Source organism: Rhynchophorus ferrugineus, unplaced genomic scaffold (genome assembly GCF_030347505.1).
Source record: "Rhynchophorus ferrugineus isolate W39M unplaced genomic scaffold, kcgeb_rfMv2 rfM9, whole genome shotgun sequence".
Lineage (NCBI taxonomy): Eukaryota > Metazoa > Arthropoda > Insecta > Coleoptera > Curculionidae > Rhynchophorus > Rhynchophorus ferrugineus.
This window is the reverse complement of record NW_027472588.1, coordinates 12,679,768-12,698,139: the sequence shown is the minus strand read 5'-3', so window position 1 is coordinate 12,698,139 and position 18,372 is coordinate 12,679,768. Positions and strand designations below refer to the sequence as shown.

The window sequence follows — 18,372 nt, the reverse complement described above, 5'->3', positions numbered from 1 at the left end:
GTGATTACAAACAAGCATTTATATTACAATCTATTGTCAGTTCATTACGTTGTAATAAAATATTTTAATTGAAATAAAACCGTCTTTTCAGTAATTATTAATTCTTTATTATATTTATTTTATTTTTTATAGTTATAATGGGATGTTTTAACAGATTTAAATATTTACAACTAGTTATGCAACCAATTAGACAAAATTTAAATTGTGTCGGAAATCATCTATTCCAAGTTGATCGAGGGCTATCGATGTTTGAATATTTGGAACTATTAAATTCATTTATCAAATATCTTTTTTTACTATGAATAAGTCAAGTTTTTGTATGTAAACGTTTAGTGCTGCTGTGTATCGCTCTCCGATATAAAATACCGATTTTAGTAATTTAAAAGAAAATATATTGCTTGATGATTAGCTGATAATTTATTTTCTCAGTTTTACGTGAAAATTGCAGTAATCTACGTGTAAATTTTTCATCGTTTGTTGTGATTTATAAGATGGCTACGCCAGTTAAAAATCCCATAATGGTGTTACAAGAATTAACGGTTCGAAACCGATTGAAACGGCCTGATTACCAAATAACATCTAGCCAATCTGGAACTCACGATAACAGATTCGATTATGTAGTTTTCGTAGCTGGAATAAGAGCTAACGGAAGTGGACCGTCCAAACAAATAGGAAGACATCAAGCTGCTCAAAATGCCTTGAAAATACTGCATGAAATGGGTGTATACAATCCAGCCGAAAATCCGGTAACAGATTATTTGTCATACCAGAAAGATGAAAGTACACTTGAAAATGGATTAACTTATATCAGTAATATAATTTGGTAGCTGTTGATACATTCTAGTAATTTTAATTTTAGTTAAACTACAAGCTACTTGTTCCAAAAATAAAATACCCCTACCAGATTTTTTAGAAATATCAAACGAAGGTCCTCCGCATGATAGAAAATTTACAATGGGATGCAAAATATATTCTTTTATTACCAAAGCATCAGCTAAAACAAAAAGAATGGCGAAACAATTAGCAGCTAAAGAGATGCTGGAGAGGTATATATTGAACTAACGTATTATTACAAAATATGTATAGTTAAATTTTTTAGAATAACGGAAATTATGGTTGATTTAATCATTAAATCAAGAAAGGCTACCAAAGAATTAGTATATAATAATGATGTTACAACAACTAAATGTAACAAGGCAACGGATGCAACTAATTGTTTGCAAAATGATATATCCGATTGTAAACAAGGTAGGATACAAATAAAATATAGATCATCATCTTGTCAACATTTTGTATTGGTATCAGTTTTTAAATCAAAGTCAATCAACGGTCAGCTAGTGTTGGGCATAATCGAAAAATCGTTTGCAAGAATCAAGTTATAATTAATTTTATGGTTATATATATTAACTTAAATATTAGTTCATTAACCATTAAAGGAAGAAAAATACATACATATTTCAGTTAATATAATAATCAAATGACATATACTTATTATTTTATGACGTTTACCGCTAACGATCTATTACGATTATGCTACTTATAATCTCAAGTACACACTATTGCAACTCAACATACCGTATTGTTTTTGGTTGCTGAACCACAAAAGAGGAGAATGAAAAACTTTTGTTTTTTCACTAGCAAACATTATAAACAGTTTTTTAAATATAAATAATTTAATGTTTTTTTTTACATGTTTTACTAAAATAAATAATTGTCTGTATTAAAAGTACTCGTGTGTAACCTAACATTTTTTGGTTGCTTTTCTGTAAGTTTCTGTAATTTTTGTGCGTATTTCCAAATAATCTTCAATATTCTATTGTAGACCCAACAATGGCACCTACTACTAAAACTCCTGTGATGGTGTTACAAGAATTAACAGTGCAAAAAGGCTTACCTCCTCCTAATTTTCAAATAGTCTATAGCATATCTGGAACTCATGACAATAGGTTTGATTATCAAGTATGTGTAGCTGGAATAACTGCTACAGGTAGTGGGCCATCTAAGCAAATAGGAAAACATGAAGCAGCACACAATGCCCTAAAATTACTTGAAGAAATTGGGCTTTATAATCCAGCAGAAAACCCAGTGGCTGAGTTTCGACCATCTTTGAAGGATGGAAGCCCCCTCAAAAGTGCATTGAATTCAATTGGTATATACTGTTTTCATCTAATACCAATATCTAATTGCTTATTTATTTTTTGTAGTTGAGTTACAAAATATTTGTCTAGAAAATAAAATACCGCCACCTGAATTCATAGAAATTTCTAGTATAGGTCCCGCCCATGCTAAAGAGTTTACATTACAGTGCAGAATATCATCTATAGTTACTGAATCGACTGCTAATACAAAGAAATTGGCTAAACAATTAGCTGCCAGAGACATGTTAGACAAGTATGTACCCAGTTTATTTCTTTTTTATAAACTTATATATGAATTTATTATAGAGTAAAAAACATTATGCCCGAATTAATTACAGAATCAGATATGGGCAAAAAAAAATTTTTACAAGAACATGAAGAAGTTATAGCAAAATATAATTTTCTAAATAATGTAATACCTGATAAGTGCGTCCAAGTTAATGATATGCCGAATACATTAAAAAAGCTGATGGTATTAAAAGATATTCAATATGAAGATCTAAAAGAGGTATACTATTAAATGGTGTTATAATTGACATAGTGAAATACTTTTTCAGGACCTAGAAGAACGCTCAGAGGAAGCCTTAAAGAGAATTTTAGAAAAACTAGAGGTAGAGTATGAGCTGTTTACCTTTCAAGAGAATCCATTGTTGGTTGCCTTAGTTTTAAAAATAGATACCCCTTTTGTAATATTAGGTAGAGGTGAAAACTTTGAAATTTGCAAAGGAAGGGCTTTGGAACAAACATTTGATAAAATGAAACTCTTTTTCCAGCTGGAAATATAAATATGGTCTGAAACACCTATAATGTTATTTATTAATTAGAATTAATTTTTTGATTTTTATTTAATAATAAGTATACGAAAGATAAAAGGTGCGAATTATGTTATTGATTGTAAAAATGGTTATCAATAAAGTTATACACAATACTTTTTTGTGAATGAATTCTTACGAAGTGAATCTGCTGTAGATTAACGTCGTTTCACTTCCTGTGATTATGCTTGTTAATTATTAAATGGTATAACTTGTGTTATAAAGTAAGGTATTATGGGGTCAGAGTTGACCATAATTTAAGTCAATTGAAACATTTTAAAGGAATAAGTTTTTTTTAGGAAATTAATGACCATACTGCTAAATAACAGTTTTCTTAGACATGTTCAAACTCATACCATAAACCCTAAAATAACTGGAGTTTAGTCATGCTTAGATGGTTTATATATGTAACTTTTCACGCTGATGATGGATATATAATTGTAATTATCTTCGGATTCGTGTGGTATATAACTTCGTGAATAGAAGTTGTCAAGCCTGAAGAGGAGTGGATGGATTAACTAACACTACATTGACAGCTACGTTATTACTAAGTTCATGTTTAGCACATTTAAACCTATTTTTTCCAGAGAAATGGGAGAAGGTCCCTTGATTACATCCAGTGTCGTTCGTTTTCGTATGTAAGTGTTGTGTGTGTTGCATGCCCTCTTTAACCTAAAGTACTATTCTTCTAGGGCTGAACCTGATCTAAGCACAGTATATTTTCAAGACCATACAACTTAGGGTTTTGACCGTCGCGCTCTGAAGAGGTAACTGAAATTAACGGGAGTACGAAGTTGATTCCAATTCTGGTTAATATTACTACATATCCAAAAATGCGTTTCTTAGCTAAAAGCGATTATCATTCTCAAATGATTCCTAATTAAAACATTATTTGCTATAACAATGTACTAAATTAACATTAATAATCTATTTGTTTTTATACTAATTTGCTACGGTTTTAAAATCACAAGTTGGTTATTCTATGATATACACTTTGGGCTTCACATCTATGTCACTATTTTTAATGTGCGCTAAATTTTAGTTATAACTACACTGAACTCGTTCAAATTGTTTTACTCTCTTTAATATTCTTACTAAGGCCATCATTATCTAAGAGTTGGAGAATTTCAACATTGATGTGCTGATGGAGCCTCTGTTCATGTCTTAGCGCATAGTCCTTGATAAATATCGATAAAGTTTCTACCTTCAGATCCTCATGCAGATTGTCGTTATTAATGTTTTGGAATCTTTGCATATTTCTATTGCTTTGTCTGGTACAATCTCAGAGTTGAACACCATAAGTCCACACTGGTTTCAAAACTTGTTACTAAAGTGAAAGCTTACTATTAGAAATTCGATTCGATCTCTTATCGAAAGCTTGAAACATCTAAAAATATTGCAGAATAAATTTTTATTTTCTTTTAGTATTTTTTTCTATGATCTTGATAATTCTGTGTACTAATCAATCGTGGAATGTTATTTCCTGAAACCTAATCGATGGTTCGGAAGTGTTTTCAAATAATTTGGACATTGTCGGCAATAGTAATAATGACCGTTATGACTCTGTTTTATGAGGTAGCTTGTCTGGTTTACGAATCATAATTATTTCAGCCACCTTCCACAGTTGTGGTATATATTATAGTCTGAATGAAGCATTTATTAACTTGATGGTTTTTATTAGTACTTTTCTTAGAAGTTCCTTTTTTGCACTGATATTATTTTTTATGTCTTTTTGAAACTCATACTGAAAAATTGAATTGTTATCCCTTCCCGTCCATTGGCACAGAATAATGATTTAACGTCAGTCAGTTGAGATGTTCTCTCGAGGTGATCTGCAAATCTTCAGCCTTCTCCTGATTATTTTTAGCTCAGCTCAGATCCTCATTTTTTATCGGAATATTTTTGTTTTTTTATGTCCCTTTAAAGCTAGTAGCTCTCCACAGCCAATATACTAGCACTAGCATTATTGGTAAGACGACGTAAAAATTCACTCATGGTATCATTTTTTAATTGCTTAATTTCATGTTTCAGTTAGGATATAAGATTATTCAACTTAGTTTTATCTTGCTGGGCCCTGGAATAATGTCATTTCTTCCTCGCTCTTGTTTTACATTTATTCTAAAATTTCTTTAGGGTAGTTATACCGTTTAGTGCCCTTCTGATTTCTAGGGTATTGTGCCACACTGAGTACAGAATATCCTTAATCAACTTGTCCACCTCAAAATTCAGTTCTTCAATTTGTAGATGGTTTCCTTGTTTTTTCTATTAACCAAAACGATCATTTCGATAATAATATTCTATCATTTGAACGTGCTGTTCAATCATGCAATTTGTCATGGACATTTAACATCAGTGAGTGGATAATAAACAGCCGGTTAAACAAAATCTACGATCCTAAACAGTTTGGTGCAAACAATTACCATTCTATTACGTATTGATAAGGATATATGTGTTCATTTATAACTAAGTGTAAATGTCAAAATGTTTTGCATTGGAACGAATTTTTTTTGAGCTTTAAAACTAAAACAGGTCAATATTAGCTTTAATCTGTCCCTAATTGAACCGCTTAGTCACATAAATACATAATAATAATAATAGCATGAAGATATTTGTCGACCATATGGTGAGCGTACCACTAAACACCATTTGAATTTCAAATGTGCTTCACCAAGTTTTTGATGAACTGCATCAATTTTAGCAAAGCACATTTGTATGTTTTAGTTGAGCTTTGTTAGGTTAATTAATATCTCACAAATTGTCTATTTTTAAATGAAATTATTATTGTTGATCCATCTGAGTTTAAATGTCAATGTACAGAATTATACTCTATATGTGAATTTTTGAAGACACTGGAAAATAATTCCTAATCATTTAGGATTGATATTTCATCAGAATAGTTCATTCTTTTAGTCATTAATATAAGGCATCCCATACTGTATATTTAACATACGGCTCTAGTTGCTTTAATTAATATTATATTCAGCCGTTACCTATTTACACAATTTTGGAATAAAATTAAATTTTAAAGACATCAATTATTTTTTGACCCACCTAAAAAGGGAATCTCATTGTTCATAACTAATATTTTGCCTATAATTTTATCCATATTTAATGAAAATTACTTGCGTGTGTTGATCTTATTTGCAATGAACATTCAAAGGTTAAATAAAAAATACACATAGTTCATGTAAAAAAGTTTATTTTTAATTGACTAGACGTAAATTTTCCGTTAATAAACTGTGGTGTTGAAATCAACTATTACAAACAGACAAATGCAAACTGTTACTGACAAATGAAGTTACTAACACGAAAAATCGACTACTAACAAGTTAAACACTTCAGTATCACTAACATAAATGATATCACAACTTAGATACAATCGATACATATTTCGATGGTATTCGATTTGACGTCATAAGTACCCAGTCTTTCACAATTTATTAACACTCGAACGTACTTACACATATTTAAAACTACCCTATTGACAATAAAAATAGAAATGCAATTGTAAACAATAAATAGAGTACAGTTTTTCATTGTGTTTAGTATACTTGTCATAAATTTTCTAAATATACAGGGCTCTGTCTTTTTTTACTATGGTCCATGGGCTGCCACCGCCACCCCAATATTCTATGACGTAAATGTAACGTCAATAATGTCAAGGCCTGCTTGATTGCTTTAAAATCGTATCTACTATAAGCTATTTAGTCAAGGATGTATCACTCTGATTCCTTACATTACTAGAACCCTTTCAAAAATATATTATGTCCATCGGCAACCTCATTAATCATACATATCACATTATCGTAATGAAAACTTGTAAATTTCCATTTCGCCTAATAGCCCTATATTTTTAGAATCTACAAACACAAAAATTAGTGAACGAGATAATCATATAAATATAGTTATATGCATTCAAATATATTCGGGTAAGGTCCCAGTTAATTTTTACAAGATCTTATATATGCTGAACATATTGTGAGGCTGAATGAATAAAGCACGCATTCGTTTTTTCTAACGAATCCTGAGTTTATATATACCCGATATTAGAATTAGAAATTATACATATTAAACGAAAATCTAGCCCTATAATTGTAATCTTTGGCACTTTTTATATAGAATATTTCTAAACCACAAGTTTGAATACACTTACAATTTACGATGTTTGATTTTTCGAGTGTCTAAATAATTTATATGTCATTATATATGTTGATGTATTTGTGTATACAAACTTTACGATGAATTGCTTGAGCCTTTCAAGAACAAAAAAAAACTAATTGTATACCACTAAAGAAAAGACGGTCAAGAAACCTTTGATTACATTATTGTCAAGTTAAAGACAAATGAGTGCGATTTACCTCCAATAAATAATTGCGGTTGATCGCTATAAAATAATTCGACAACTTTGTACATCTCTTTTTTAGGAAATATTCAAGATATGTTTCTTTTTTTTTAATATAAAAAAACTATCAAATAAAAAAAATAAACCGACATCTAATACTAATAAAGATCATAAAGTATGTTCTCCAACATATATTCTCTACAATCTTTGCATCATTTCAAATTAAGTTTTTAAACGAACGTTTCGTTTACAACATTATATATACAAAATTTCGATCAAGCAATTTTACCTAAACCTGGTAAAAATACTAAAATAAAAAATAAGAAAACTAAACTCAAACTACAGTCGAAACGGAACTAGGATGCATCGGTGACCTCGGAGAATGAAACCGAAGCAGTTCGGTGACAGTTATTGCAACCTGTACCAATCCTTTGCCTTCTAAAACATCGGCAGCACAGCATACAAGATTCTGAAAAATGAAAAAGTTTATCAGATAGTATCGAAATGTTGAAGCAAATAATAATCAATATTAATAAATCAATTAGATTTGACATGACTAATCTGTGTTATTGTTAAAAGAAACAAACACCTGATTAGTATTAATGACAAAAATTAATGGGGAATTTAACGAAATTATATTAAATTGTCACAAAATAACAAATAATACCACATCAAAAAGTAACATGAATCAGTATATTATTTTAAAAATAAATACAATATCCTATAGTTTTATATGAAATACATTTGAATTAAAAACTACACAAGAAAAAAAACTCTTAAATCATATCGGCAAAAATTTAGCCGTATTATACGCCCTACATATCGCAGTAAAATTTTCTATTATATTATGTATTTGAGGATATGTAACTATGTCATTGTGATTGTATCCTAATTCCTCACCAAACCAATAAAAAGTAACACTTCCTTGTTCTGGATTTCGGTTTTCTATTGCTATATTTGCTAATTGCTGCCCTAGCTTAAAGGGCACGACACCGTCGTCTTTGGCATGCAGAATTAATACAGGAGAGTCGATTAAACCTATGTGATCGAGTGAACGAAACTCCAATCCATTTTTTCTCAATGGTCGCAACAATGTCGAGTTAAAATATGCTAGCCAGCCAAAAATTTGTTCGAATACTATGTTGTTTATAACGTCCTCCAAAGAGGTGAAAGGGCTCTCCAAGATTAACCCCTTTACCACTACGTTTTTATCATCTTTTAACCGCCTCAGTGTATGAGTACTTAACCCCGTGCCCAATGAGTGACCCCAATAATAAATATCTGCTGTTGGATTTAATCCCCTGACCCATTCGTATATCTGTAAGTGGTCCTCAACGATTCCAATTTCAGTCATGTCGGCGCCCTGGCCAGAATCGCCATATCCTCGATGATCCACGGCCAGTACTAAAAAGTGTCGGCGGAAAACTTCGTACTGCTTTATTGGTTTCGCTCGGTTTGCATAAACGCCATGTAAATAAATCAAAATATCTCTAGAACTAGTCCTAATAATTTCCTGGATGGATCCAGTGCCTGAGTAGTTTTCTGGTAATATCAACCAAACGCCTATAGATACTTCCCGACTAGTAGATTGATCCGTCACGTTAATATATAGATTACGTACGTTACTAATGTACTGTTCCGGACTATCAAACTGAGGATTCCTCGGAGAATCTATAGGTATAAATACCATAAAAGTCTGGAATGGAAGCGACAACATAAACGATACGGGAATAATAATCCATATGATACAGAATGCTAAAAAAATTAACAAAACTGTCGTCAAACTACATCCGATTAATATTCGTTTATGTAACTCCATAATCGCTCCCCAATTAACATTATCCTGAAAAACAACGATGAAAATATTATGTTTAAACAAGCCAACCACTTACTTTTATTAATCAAGTATATAGTTCAAAAACTACGCGAGACCAGACGGTCGAAACCAGACTGTACATCAAGTTTATGACGTACAAGTATTATTTATAATACCATCATTTGATAAAGGTTTTGGCACGGTGGGTGAATAGTTGATAAGATACATTTAAAGATAACTATAGTTACGATTAGATAAGTTTTTTCTTTAAAGTCATTAGTTGAATTATATTGTATTTCATCAACTATAAGAATACAAGCTGCTTGCAAGAACTAATAGATAAATGTATATAAATATAATAAAAGGTCTACATTTTCTAATATGATTTGATTATACAGATTAGCAATAATAGTCTGAACAGGTTTTCTTTGAACATACGTAGAGAAATTCATCATCCAATAGATATTCATTAAATAAGAAAATTAGTAGACTTTTTTAGTTCTTTTAATTTTCTCAATGATGAATGACCACTGAAGGCACTGCTCCATATGGTGAAATAACTCTTAAAAAAGGTTTATTAATAGTCATTAGAGTGATGATCTAGTGTTGTATCCTAAAACTTTTATTACCTTTTAAACATGTATCAGTTCACTGCAATTTAAAAAAGTTTATTTTTCAACACTCAAACCTTTAAGAATATGCCCTTCAAACGATGATTGGAGTGCTTGTTTAGAACAAAAATAGTCGAGAGCTCTCGATTTTAAGTAGAAGGCCCATTAAAGCATTTCTTTCAAAACCATCGTTTCCAGGGTGGTTAAGATGTTATCTTACATTCTATTGGACAGGTTTATTTGACATTTAGCATGAACCGTTAGTTAAGGTGTGCCTACCTACAAAACCTTCATATCATGAAACATCAAATTTCTGGTGCAAACTTTGTCCTAAAATATATTTTTTTATCATTCTAGAAAAATCGCCGAAAATGTGCTGCACTTAATAAAGTATTTTAAATCAATTATTTACTAAAATACCCCAGTAATAAATTAAATTAATAAATATGACCATACATTAAAATTTGATGATTCCTTACCAATTTTTTAAATACCTATAATTTATGACATCTTGTTATCTAGGAGATATGCCTCATAAGTATAACTCATCATGACGGGTAACAACATTCCGTGAAATGATAAAAATCGGCTGCGTTGTAAGATGAAACACCAATAAATATAGGAGACTTTATTTAGAAAGCCATTAAACAACACCTACTAGGCAAAAAATAAATAACTCTTAAAAAGAAAACATTGATTCCAATTTGATTTCTAACTTAAAAGGTACATAATATATAAAAATAATATTAACAGAAAAATAAACATGAAATTTGAACATGGGTTAGTTTGGTTTACTTGTAACCAGTCTTCGTTTCACTTATAATACTGAGAAATGTTAGTATGACTAGAATAGCTTCAAAAAGGGTTCCCTCATGAATAAATACATTTGTGCAAAGATTAAGCTTAAACAGTTATATGTGTGTATATTACAAAAATACGGACATAATTTTGTCATATATATGCCTTACAATCTAAATCACCAATATTTGATTTTGAGATATGTCTAATCTAACGGCTACCTTTTCGATTACTGCAAGCTTTCTCTCGAAAAACCTTAATCTATTGTCTAGCGTAACTTTTTCGTCTTGATAATCAAAACAATATATTATCTTAAAGTAGCAAAATCACTATTAAAGCACCTTGAAAACCTATTTCACTAACATATTTATTATTCTTCCGATAGGAGGCACTCGAATACTTATTTTCGTTTATTTCATCTAACCCCTGCATCTTAAAGTAAATTCTATCAATAAATGATCCAAAGCTTAAATGATTAAATACAATTTAACACCTAAGAAATGTATAAATCTGGCAAAACTTACAAATACTTTACAGGCACTGTTAGTAACCTATTAATAAAGCAAATAATCACACTTGAAGCTTCAAAGCAAATTATTTAAAATGGTAAGTACACAACAAATGTTAATTCAGAATTACTGTTTGTTTATCACTCAAATGATCATTTAACAGGACCGAATTTATTTAGAAAACAATACCCTGATTGAATACAAAAAAAACCTTTTTTAATGGGTCTATTTAATCATTAATCATGCTTCAATCATTACTGAAAGAGACTCTTTGAATGATAAACAATAACCATGAATATGTGTAATATTTGGAATATGTTATATTTGGTTTATATTTTAAGTTAACTTGCCTTTGGCACAAAACAACTATCTCTAAAAATGACCCAAACTACTCCGAATGTTACTCACTATTTGCTCTAAATAATAATGCGACATAATACCGCGAGAACTACAAAGAATTTTGTACTTTTTGTAACCAATTCCGTCATTACTTCAGTTTTTTGTTAAGAAAAGAAAAATACTGTCTTATGAATACCATGCTCAGTTAATACGCTTATTACTATAAAAAAGCAGATAAAATGTGTATAACTTTTAATACTGATATAGACAGTTACGTAGTATTATCTTTGTTATATTTAAAGCAATACTGAAGTATATAGCTTATTATATATTAAAAATGGAATGTCATGCTTTTAAATAATCTAAAAGATGAAACGTTACTGGCCATGTTCAGTCTTCTTCATTAAAATGCATAAAAAAGAATTGTATAGTTTAAAAAATATTTTTGCTCTTAAAAACAAAAATAAAACAAAAATTCTTGGGTAGGTATTGAGGACCTTTAAGTCACATGAATAAGAATACTCCAACTGTGAAACATCTTTAGAAATAAGATGCTAAAAGTTTCAAATCAAAGTGCAATTCCTTTAGTGACTGAAAATGACCTATACGGACATTTATCTTAAAACGAAATAAAACTATTTTCGAAGGTAGTAAGCGTGCCCTGAACACGCCCTAATTTGGTGGGGGGAAAACCAACAGCAGCACCACGGTACTCATAAACACTGACAGTAGCAGGAGTGAGACTGCAGTATCCCACCACGTAGGAGGACCTCTCACTCTCCTATCAAACGTTTGGCGAAGACTCTGCTCCCGTGCCTGCTCCAACTGACAGAGTCCCTCCAATGTATTGACTAGACGCGGTAAACCCCTACCGTTAAGGCCCTCGGTGATATCCAGGGTGCTGCATAGTTGCCCCTGCAATGAACCACAGTCTCACTCTTACTGTCTGTCAGTGACTCACAGAGATAACGCTAAAAAGACAGTTGATACTGATGATATGAGACGGTTACCGTTTAGATGCAGGGTAGAAACAGTATTTTACATACTGGAAGGCATGAAAAAATTCCAAAATTTGTCGTTTATCGACCGGTGATTGAATGGTGTGGCATTATTGAGCGCGAAATAGGAGAGGTTTTCAAGATAAAATAAGTAATTAGTACATTAATTAAATCGAAAAGTAACATGATTGTTATCATTATTAATAATAGTAATAATGAAATGGTTAGTTGGTTAGTCATGCAAAATAGAAAATAAACTGATATCAAATATCTTTAAAGCGTTCACCTACTGGCACTAACACAGACCATCAATAAGAGTAATTTAAGGTAAAATATGCAAATCAGTTAAAAAAAAATTAAAAATGCACGTGTATGTAGACATAGAATATAATTAATATCACTATTATAGTGTATATATATCTACATTAACATGCATCATGTATGTTTCCTTATATTAAATGCATATTTATGTTTAATAACATTACAATTTGATAAAATTATTTTCATCATCATCATCATCGTAACACAACGGGGACAGTCGTAGAAATTGAAAACATATTATGAGAAGATTATCGTCTATCGTTGTTCATTTTTTATTGAAATATTATAAGGAATGTTGAATGATCGAAATATAGGGGAGAGTACATCGCGATATACATAGTACCACTGTGGCCTTTTACTTCTCTTAAGCGAAGCTTCTTCTACACCGGTTGGATATCGAATTCTGAACTGTCAACTGAAGCAAACTCGTTTCTCTCAATGGGGTCATAAGTCTAGAGAGGAAGGGTTTTATTTTTTTAGAAGGGAGCAAAAATAATAGAGTGAGTAGATAAAAAAAAAATCAGAAAAATATTAATGTAGTGCAAAAATCTGATCTACATAACACATAGACTGAAAAGATCCGAACCTAACACATAGATGGCGCTGGTTTCATTACATTCACCTTTTTTTCATGATATTCTACTCATAAGTTTATAAGTTATTGTGTTAAGAGTGGCATTGCTTTTGTTATTTTGAAAACAATGGATCAAAAACAATTTCGTTTTTTAATTTTACACTGCTTCTTGACGGGAAAAAATACCACTCAAGCGAAAGAAAGGCCTGAAATGTGTTATAAGGACCCCGCTCCATCAGAAACAACAAAAAAAGTTGGGTTGATGACTTCAAAAGTGGTCGTAGAACGCAGTGAATGCCCAAATGAGGTGGTAACAGCAGAAAACATAAAAAAAATCGTGTGCGTAAACATCGTAAATGTATCAAAAGAACGTATCAGTTTTATATCGCGTAAGCATTTCATTATGAGAATACTCTGTTCAAAGTGGGTGCCGCGTTTGCTTGCTCATCAAAGACAAGAACGTATTGATGATTCTGAGTAGTGGTTGGTCATGTCACGTTTAACAAACTGGAATTTTGTCGATATGTGACAAAACGACCGTGACCTGAATAGACAGCAACTCATGACAGTCCTATTTTGAAGCCATATCTTCTTCAAAAGTGGTATTGAAATATTAGAGCGGCGCTGGAATGATTGTGTAGCGCTTGATGGAGATTACGTTGATGAATAAAGCCAATTTTGAACAAAGAAAATCGCGTTTTCTTTGTTACGCCCAAGGCTTTTCGGCCCATGTATTAACTGTGATTCAATTTAAAGTCCGCTTGCTCTTCTACGTTTTCTTTAGTATGATTATTAATTTCATTCGGCCTTATTAATTAAATCTGCTTTAAATTTCATAATCACATTTCAGACAAAGGTGAAACTTATTCCTTAGTAGTTTTTACAAACTAGACTTTTGCTTCAATGTTAGGATAATTATCGATATTTTCCAAGAGGCCCGCTCTATCGGATAATTTTACAAATCTTGTTAGTTACGGAATAACGATGATGACTTAAAATCTAACGCAAAAATTACTATGACGTAAAATTTAATCAATAATCTATTTATTCATTCATGTATTTCATTCATAAATCTGTTTATTTAATATATATATTATTTTGATAATTCACCTTGAATATTCTAATTTAGAAAATATTGTTGTGAAATATGAAATACCTAACAAGTAATTATTTCATATACCACAATGAGTTGAGTATTACAACTGAATGAATGGCAAATACCCTCGCAAGCTTACTCAAATTATATCAACATACAACTCGGTGCGAACTTACCTCATCTACTCCAATCTTCCGACAAGCTTCAATGAAATTTTCGACATTCCTTCGACATCTTGCCATTGTTAGTTTAGGCTGTAAAATGAAACATCTCATTAAAATAAATAACCATGGGCGTTGGCGGTGTAATCTTACAACTGCTGGGGATGGTACATGGATACTCGCCACTGATCTAGGCTTGATATGATTAGCCAAATGACAAAGTACTACGCCATCAGTGAGTGCCGATGCCAGATCCTCTGGTAAGGCCATTTTTAATCTAGTCTCGATAATCTATCAAACATTTTACGAAAAAAATAAATAATAGTTTTTATTTACTGAAATTACATTACATTTCTCAATTGATTGATAAGGTCCGTCTCTTCTCTTGCTTTATCAATTTCCCTTCTCATTGTAAATGACATTTTTTCAGGAGTTATTGTATCTTTATTCCAACTAATATTTCGAGTTGTCTTCATACCATTCGTCGACTTAGGAGTTATATTATTACTTCCATTCACATATCCACCTGGAGACAATCTTGGATTCACGTTATTTTTCCCTAGAAACAGATAAATTAACATTTGGTCAAAGTAATGTTTACCTTAGCCATACCATTTGTTATAACAGATGGTGAATTAACAGGCACATGGTCGTGGGACAGTATCCCTATAGACACCTTAACTGGCGATTTCGGTTTAATGTACTCCGGAATCAGTCTTGACTTATTCTCTACGGAATTTCCGTTCATGTACGTATGAGTGGGCGAGAAACTGGTGTTCCTCGATGGGGTCACCTTTTGAACGGGTTTCTTTGTGTTCGATGTGTCATCAAAGATGTGCTTCGGACTGCACAGTCCCGAATTAAGAGGCGTAGGGTCAGATTTCGATGTTGCCATGACTTGCGAGAGGGTCGATTGATGAGTGGGTGTGTTTGGTTCGGTTTTATAGCTTTGGTCATCTGAGTCTTTTGTACGATATATCGAAGGCACGTCTTGCGCGCGTTGTTGTTTTAAGGCTTCTTTGTATTCCCTAAAATTTCGAAAGATCAGTGAATTGAGCACAGTGGGTTATGAGGTAAATGAGGTCCTTGAAGTAACTCGCACAAACCCGTATTGTATTGTTTTTAGATTTTCAATATTTTAGGTTATCATGCATTGCTAAATAAAGAGAACCACAATACAATATTGTCAATTATTTACACCATTCATGAAAACCAATGTTAACCGTAATTGAGTTTAACTATGTCAGGTTCGACCTCTATATTATGTTTAGTCACACAAATCAAATACACTTAGTCAATAAATCAAAATCCATGCAAAATCGATTACCTGTATGTTTGCATTTGATAGTAAAGCTTCGGTTTTTCTTCCGTTCCGTTGCCATTTGCAATATTATCAGTGCACGGACTAAGACGGACGCTAAAAAAAAGGAAACCGACCACATAAAAGCTGATGCAAAAATCCAGTTTGGTGAATTAGCGAGCATTAACAGAACTAAATCATTTACCATTAGCAAATAAAAGTGATACAAAATTATCAAGCATAAAAATAAAACCAAAACGTAATATTCATATCAACTATAAATATATACAAAATATTATTGTATTTTAAATTTAACCATGAATAAATTAAGAGATAGGGTGGGTACATTATTAAAAAACAGTAAAACAATAAAAAAAGAAAACTAACAAAAAATAGAATATGGAAGAATTGAAGAATTTGTTTTTGCATTTTGTAGTCGTTACACTTTGCATTATTTAATTACTTTATAATCACAATATGTTGTACTAGTTTGTATCCATAATTGATCAAGTATTCTGTCAATAGCAGATCAGTAAATAAAATGATTACTTTTAATGAAGAATAATATTATTAATACTAAGTGAACATACTTTTTGTTGCGCTAAATTGAACTTTTGAACCTAAGCTTAGTACTACTTTGTTTTTACAACTTATATTTTCCCAAGAATCCTTCAGTGGTTTAAATGTAGATACAGTGACTATAGAATGCCATTGCAATACAGAATTAATGAGTTTCTTGTTTTGTCGCTGGTGCAACATTGGGAATTATTGAAGAATGTGTTATACTTTAGTAAATCATCATATGTGAATATAAATATAATACAAAACTAAAAAAAATATATTAGTTGTCAGTTTTTGCCTAAATGGTTTGTTACTGAAATATCAATAACTTTGAAATTAACATTTTCTCAGAAAATAATACATGACATTACTGATATATCAATCGTACCATGCAGTTAATATGAAAGTAATCTACAATTGATATGAACGAAATATAAAAAGGATTAAGATCACTTTACCCGTCATACGCGTGCTTACAAAATGTCCACTCGGAAGGAAATGAATAGGGCGAAGTTTAGAATAAATTATTCCACCGTAAATGGTGTTTAGTTATTATGACCTGATGGGTTAAAGTACACCAAGGTTAATATTTATGTTTGAAGTTTAGAATGATATAGGACTATTGCACCTACCCTAATACATATTTTTAGTTGATAAATAATTAAAAAACTAATGGAGCAATGAAGAAACTAAATTAAAACCAAATTTCCTATCAACTATAAATATATAATAAAAATAATACTGGGAATGAATTGATAATATATCTGAAATATTTTCATTGATAAAAAAAAACTCGTCTACAGAAACATTTTTAGTTGATACGAAAGAAACTAATTCAAAACACTACAAATTACATCTTCCATATAACTACTCACTTTCCGTAATCCTTGACGTATTTCTGGCCATCCGGCTTGTCGAAATCACAAGTGTTTGTTTTACCATAGTCTTCGTCTGACCCTTCCGCTGGAGCGGGAGATATAGTCGAAGGAGTAGAAGTGGCAGACCTACTGGTTAATTGGTCGATTGTCCTCCCTAATAGAGGAGTTGAAGGCCATTGTTTCTCGTCTCCTGCTAAAAGATTGTTAGATATCTTTGGTTTCATTGCTGAAATAGCTGAATACCTGTCATTTCTTGAGACCAGCGTTTTTCGTATCCATCACTACTAGTACTATAGCCGCTGTCCACGTTCTGTCGTTTATGCTTCAGTCGACTTGCGAGATGAGGCGGACCTGGTGATCCTGCACCACCTTTTCGAGATCTTCGCCCTAACGTCCCTGTCCCGCCGCCCGTCTTGCTGATGATTTTCATGGCTTCAGTTTCCAAATATTTGAATATATGTACCCGTCCACGTTTGCATAACTAGACATATAATAATTACAGTCAGCGGTTAAAGATTTAGGATGTTTCACAACTTACACTCGCTGGTGGACTTGTCAAGGGGTTTTCGTCAACGAACAAGTCAATCAAAGTGGTCATGTCACGCATTTCAATGGGTAACGTGCTGATCCTGTTCGCTCTAAGGTCCAGCCTCATCAGTCTTAAGAAAGTGATCTCGATGGGTACGGCTAACAGCAGGTTGCTTCTGAGAACAAGCGACTGCAGTGCCTTCAGTTCTCCCATCCTTGGGGGGAAGTGGGTTATTTGGTTACATGAAGCGTCCAGTTCGGTTAAATGAGACATTTTGCAAAGATCATCAGGCAAGGAAGACAAACGGTTATTGGATATCAGTAGTATCTAAAAATATATAAACATAACGTTAGATTTAGACTCTGATATGATTAAAAGTAGCGTTGGGAACTATCGAATGAAAACTTGATTACTTTTTACTATAAACTGTTTCAGTCGTGTACGTTCAGCTATTATTTTCAGACCTACCAGTTTCATTCAACTGATTTTTAATATGCCGAATTTATGCTTACATAGATTTATGATTTTATGGTTTGTTTATAGTATGAATGTAAATAACAATATATTATATATTAATATAGCAGCATTT

General features: G+C 31.8%; 3 protein-coding genes across 8 annotated transcripts in view; 1 reads left to right on the top strand and 2 right to left on the bottom strand.

Moving 5' to 3' along the window:
• The first annotated feature begins 358 nt into the window (after positions 1–358).
• R2d2 (R2D2 protein) lies at positions 359–3,066 on the top strand. Its single transcript, XM_076413642.1, has 7 exons — positions 359–810; positions 860–1,046; positions 1,100–1,248; positions 1,823–2,149; positions 2,205–2,391; positions 2,445–2,646; positions 2,696–3,066. The coding sequence occupies exons 1-7, from the start codon at positions 492–494 to the stop codon at positions 2,921–2,923; spliced, it is 1,599 nt and encodes a 532-aa protein (XP_076269757.1). The 5' UTR covers positions 359–491; the 3' UTR covers positions 2,924–3,066.
• Positions 3,067–6,132: 3,066 nt separating this feature from the next.
• Lrch (Leucine-rich-repeats and calponin homology domain protein) overlaps positions 6,133–18,372 on the bottom strand; it is a 114,362-nt gene continuing 102,122 nt past the window's right edge. For 2 of the 6 annotated variants that reach the window (XM_076413637.1, XM_076413636.1), the window contains 9 exons: positions 17,793–18,110; positions 17,498–17,735; positions 17,252–17,444; positions 15,843–15,932; positions 15,128–15,543; positions 14,866–15,074; positions 14,669–14,806; positions 14,531–14,608; positions 10,333–12,280 (listed from right to left, as the gene is read on the bottom strand). In XM_076413637.1, coding sequence (XP_076269752.1) covers positions 12,038–12,280; positions 14,531–14,608; positions 14,669–14,806; positions 14,866–15,074; positions 15,128–15,543; positions 15,843–15,932; positions 17,252–17,444; positions 17,498–17,735; positions 17,793–18,110 — 1,923 coding nt within the window. In that variant the 3' untranslated portion in view covers positions 10,333–12,037. Of the gene's footprint in view, positions 7,762–10,332; positions 12,281–14,530; positions 14,609–14,668; positions 14,807–14,865; positions 15,075–15,127; positions 15,544–15,842; positions 15,933–17,251; positions 17,448–17,497; positions 17,736–17,792; positions 18,111–18,372 lie in introns of those variants that run through there. The other 4 variants (XM_076413640.1, XM_076413639.1, XM_076413635.1 and 1 more) reach the window with 4 other exon arrangements.
• On the bottom strand, positions 7,967–9,320 carry LOC143202285 (lysophosphatidylserine lipase ABHD12). Its single transcript, XM_076413656.1, has 2 exons — positions 9,185–9,320; positions 7,967–9,135 (listed from the first exon to the last, which is right to left on the bottom strand). Exon 2 carries the CDS (start codon positions 9,109–9,111, stop codon positions 8,074–8,076), a length of 1,038 nt encoding a protein of 345 aa, XP_076269771.1. The 5' UTR covers positions 9,112–9,135; positions 9,185–9,320; the 3' UTR covers positions 7,967–8,073.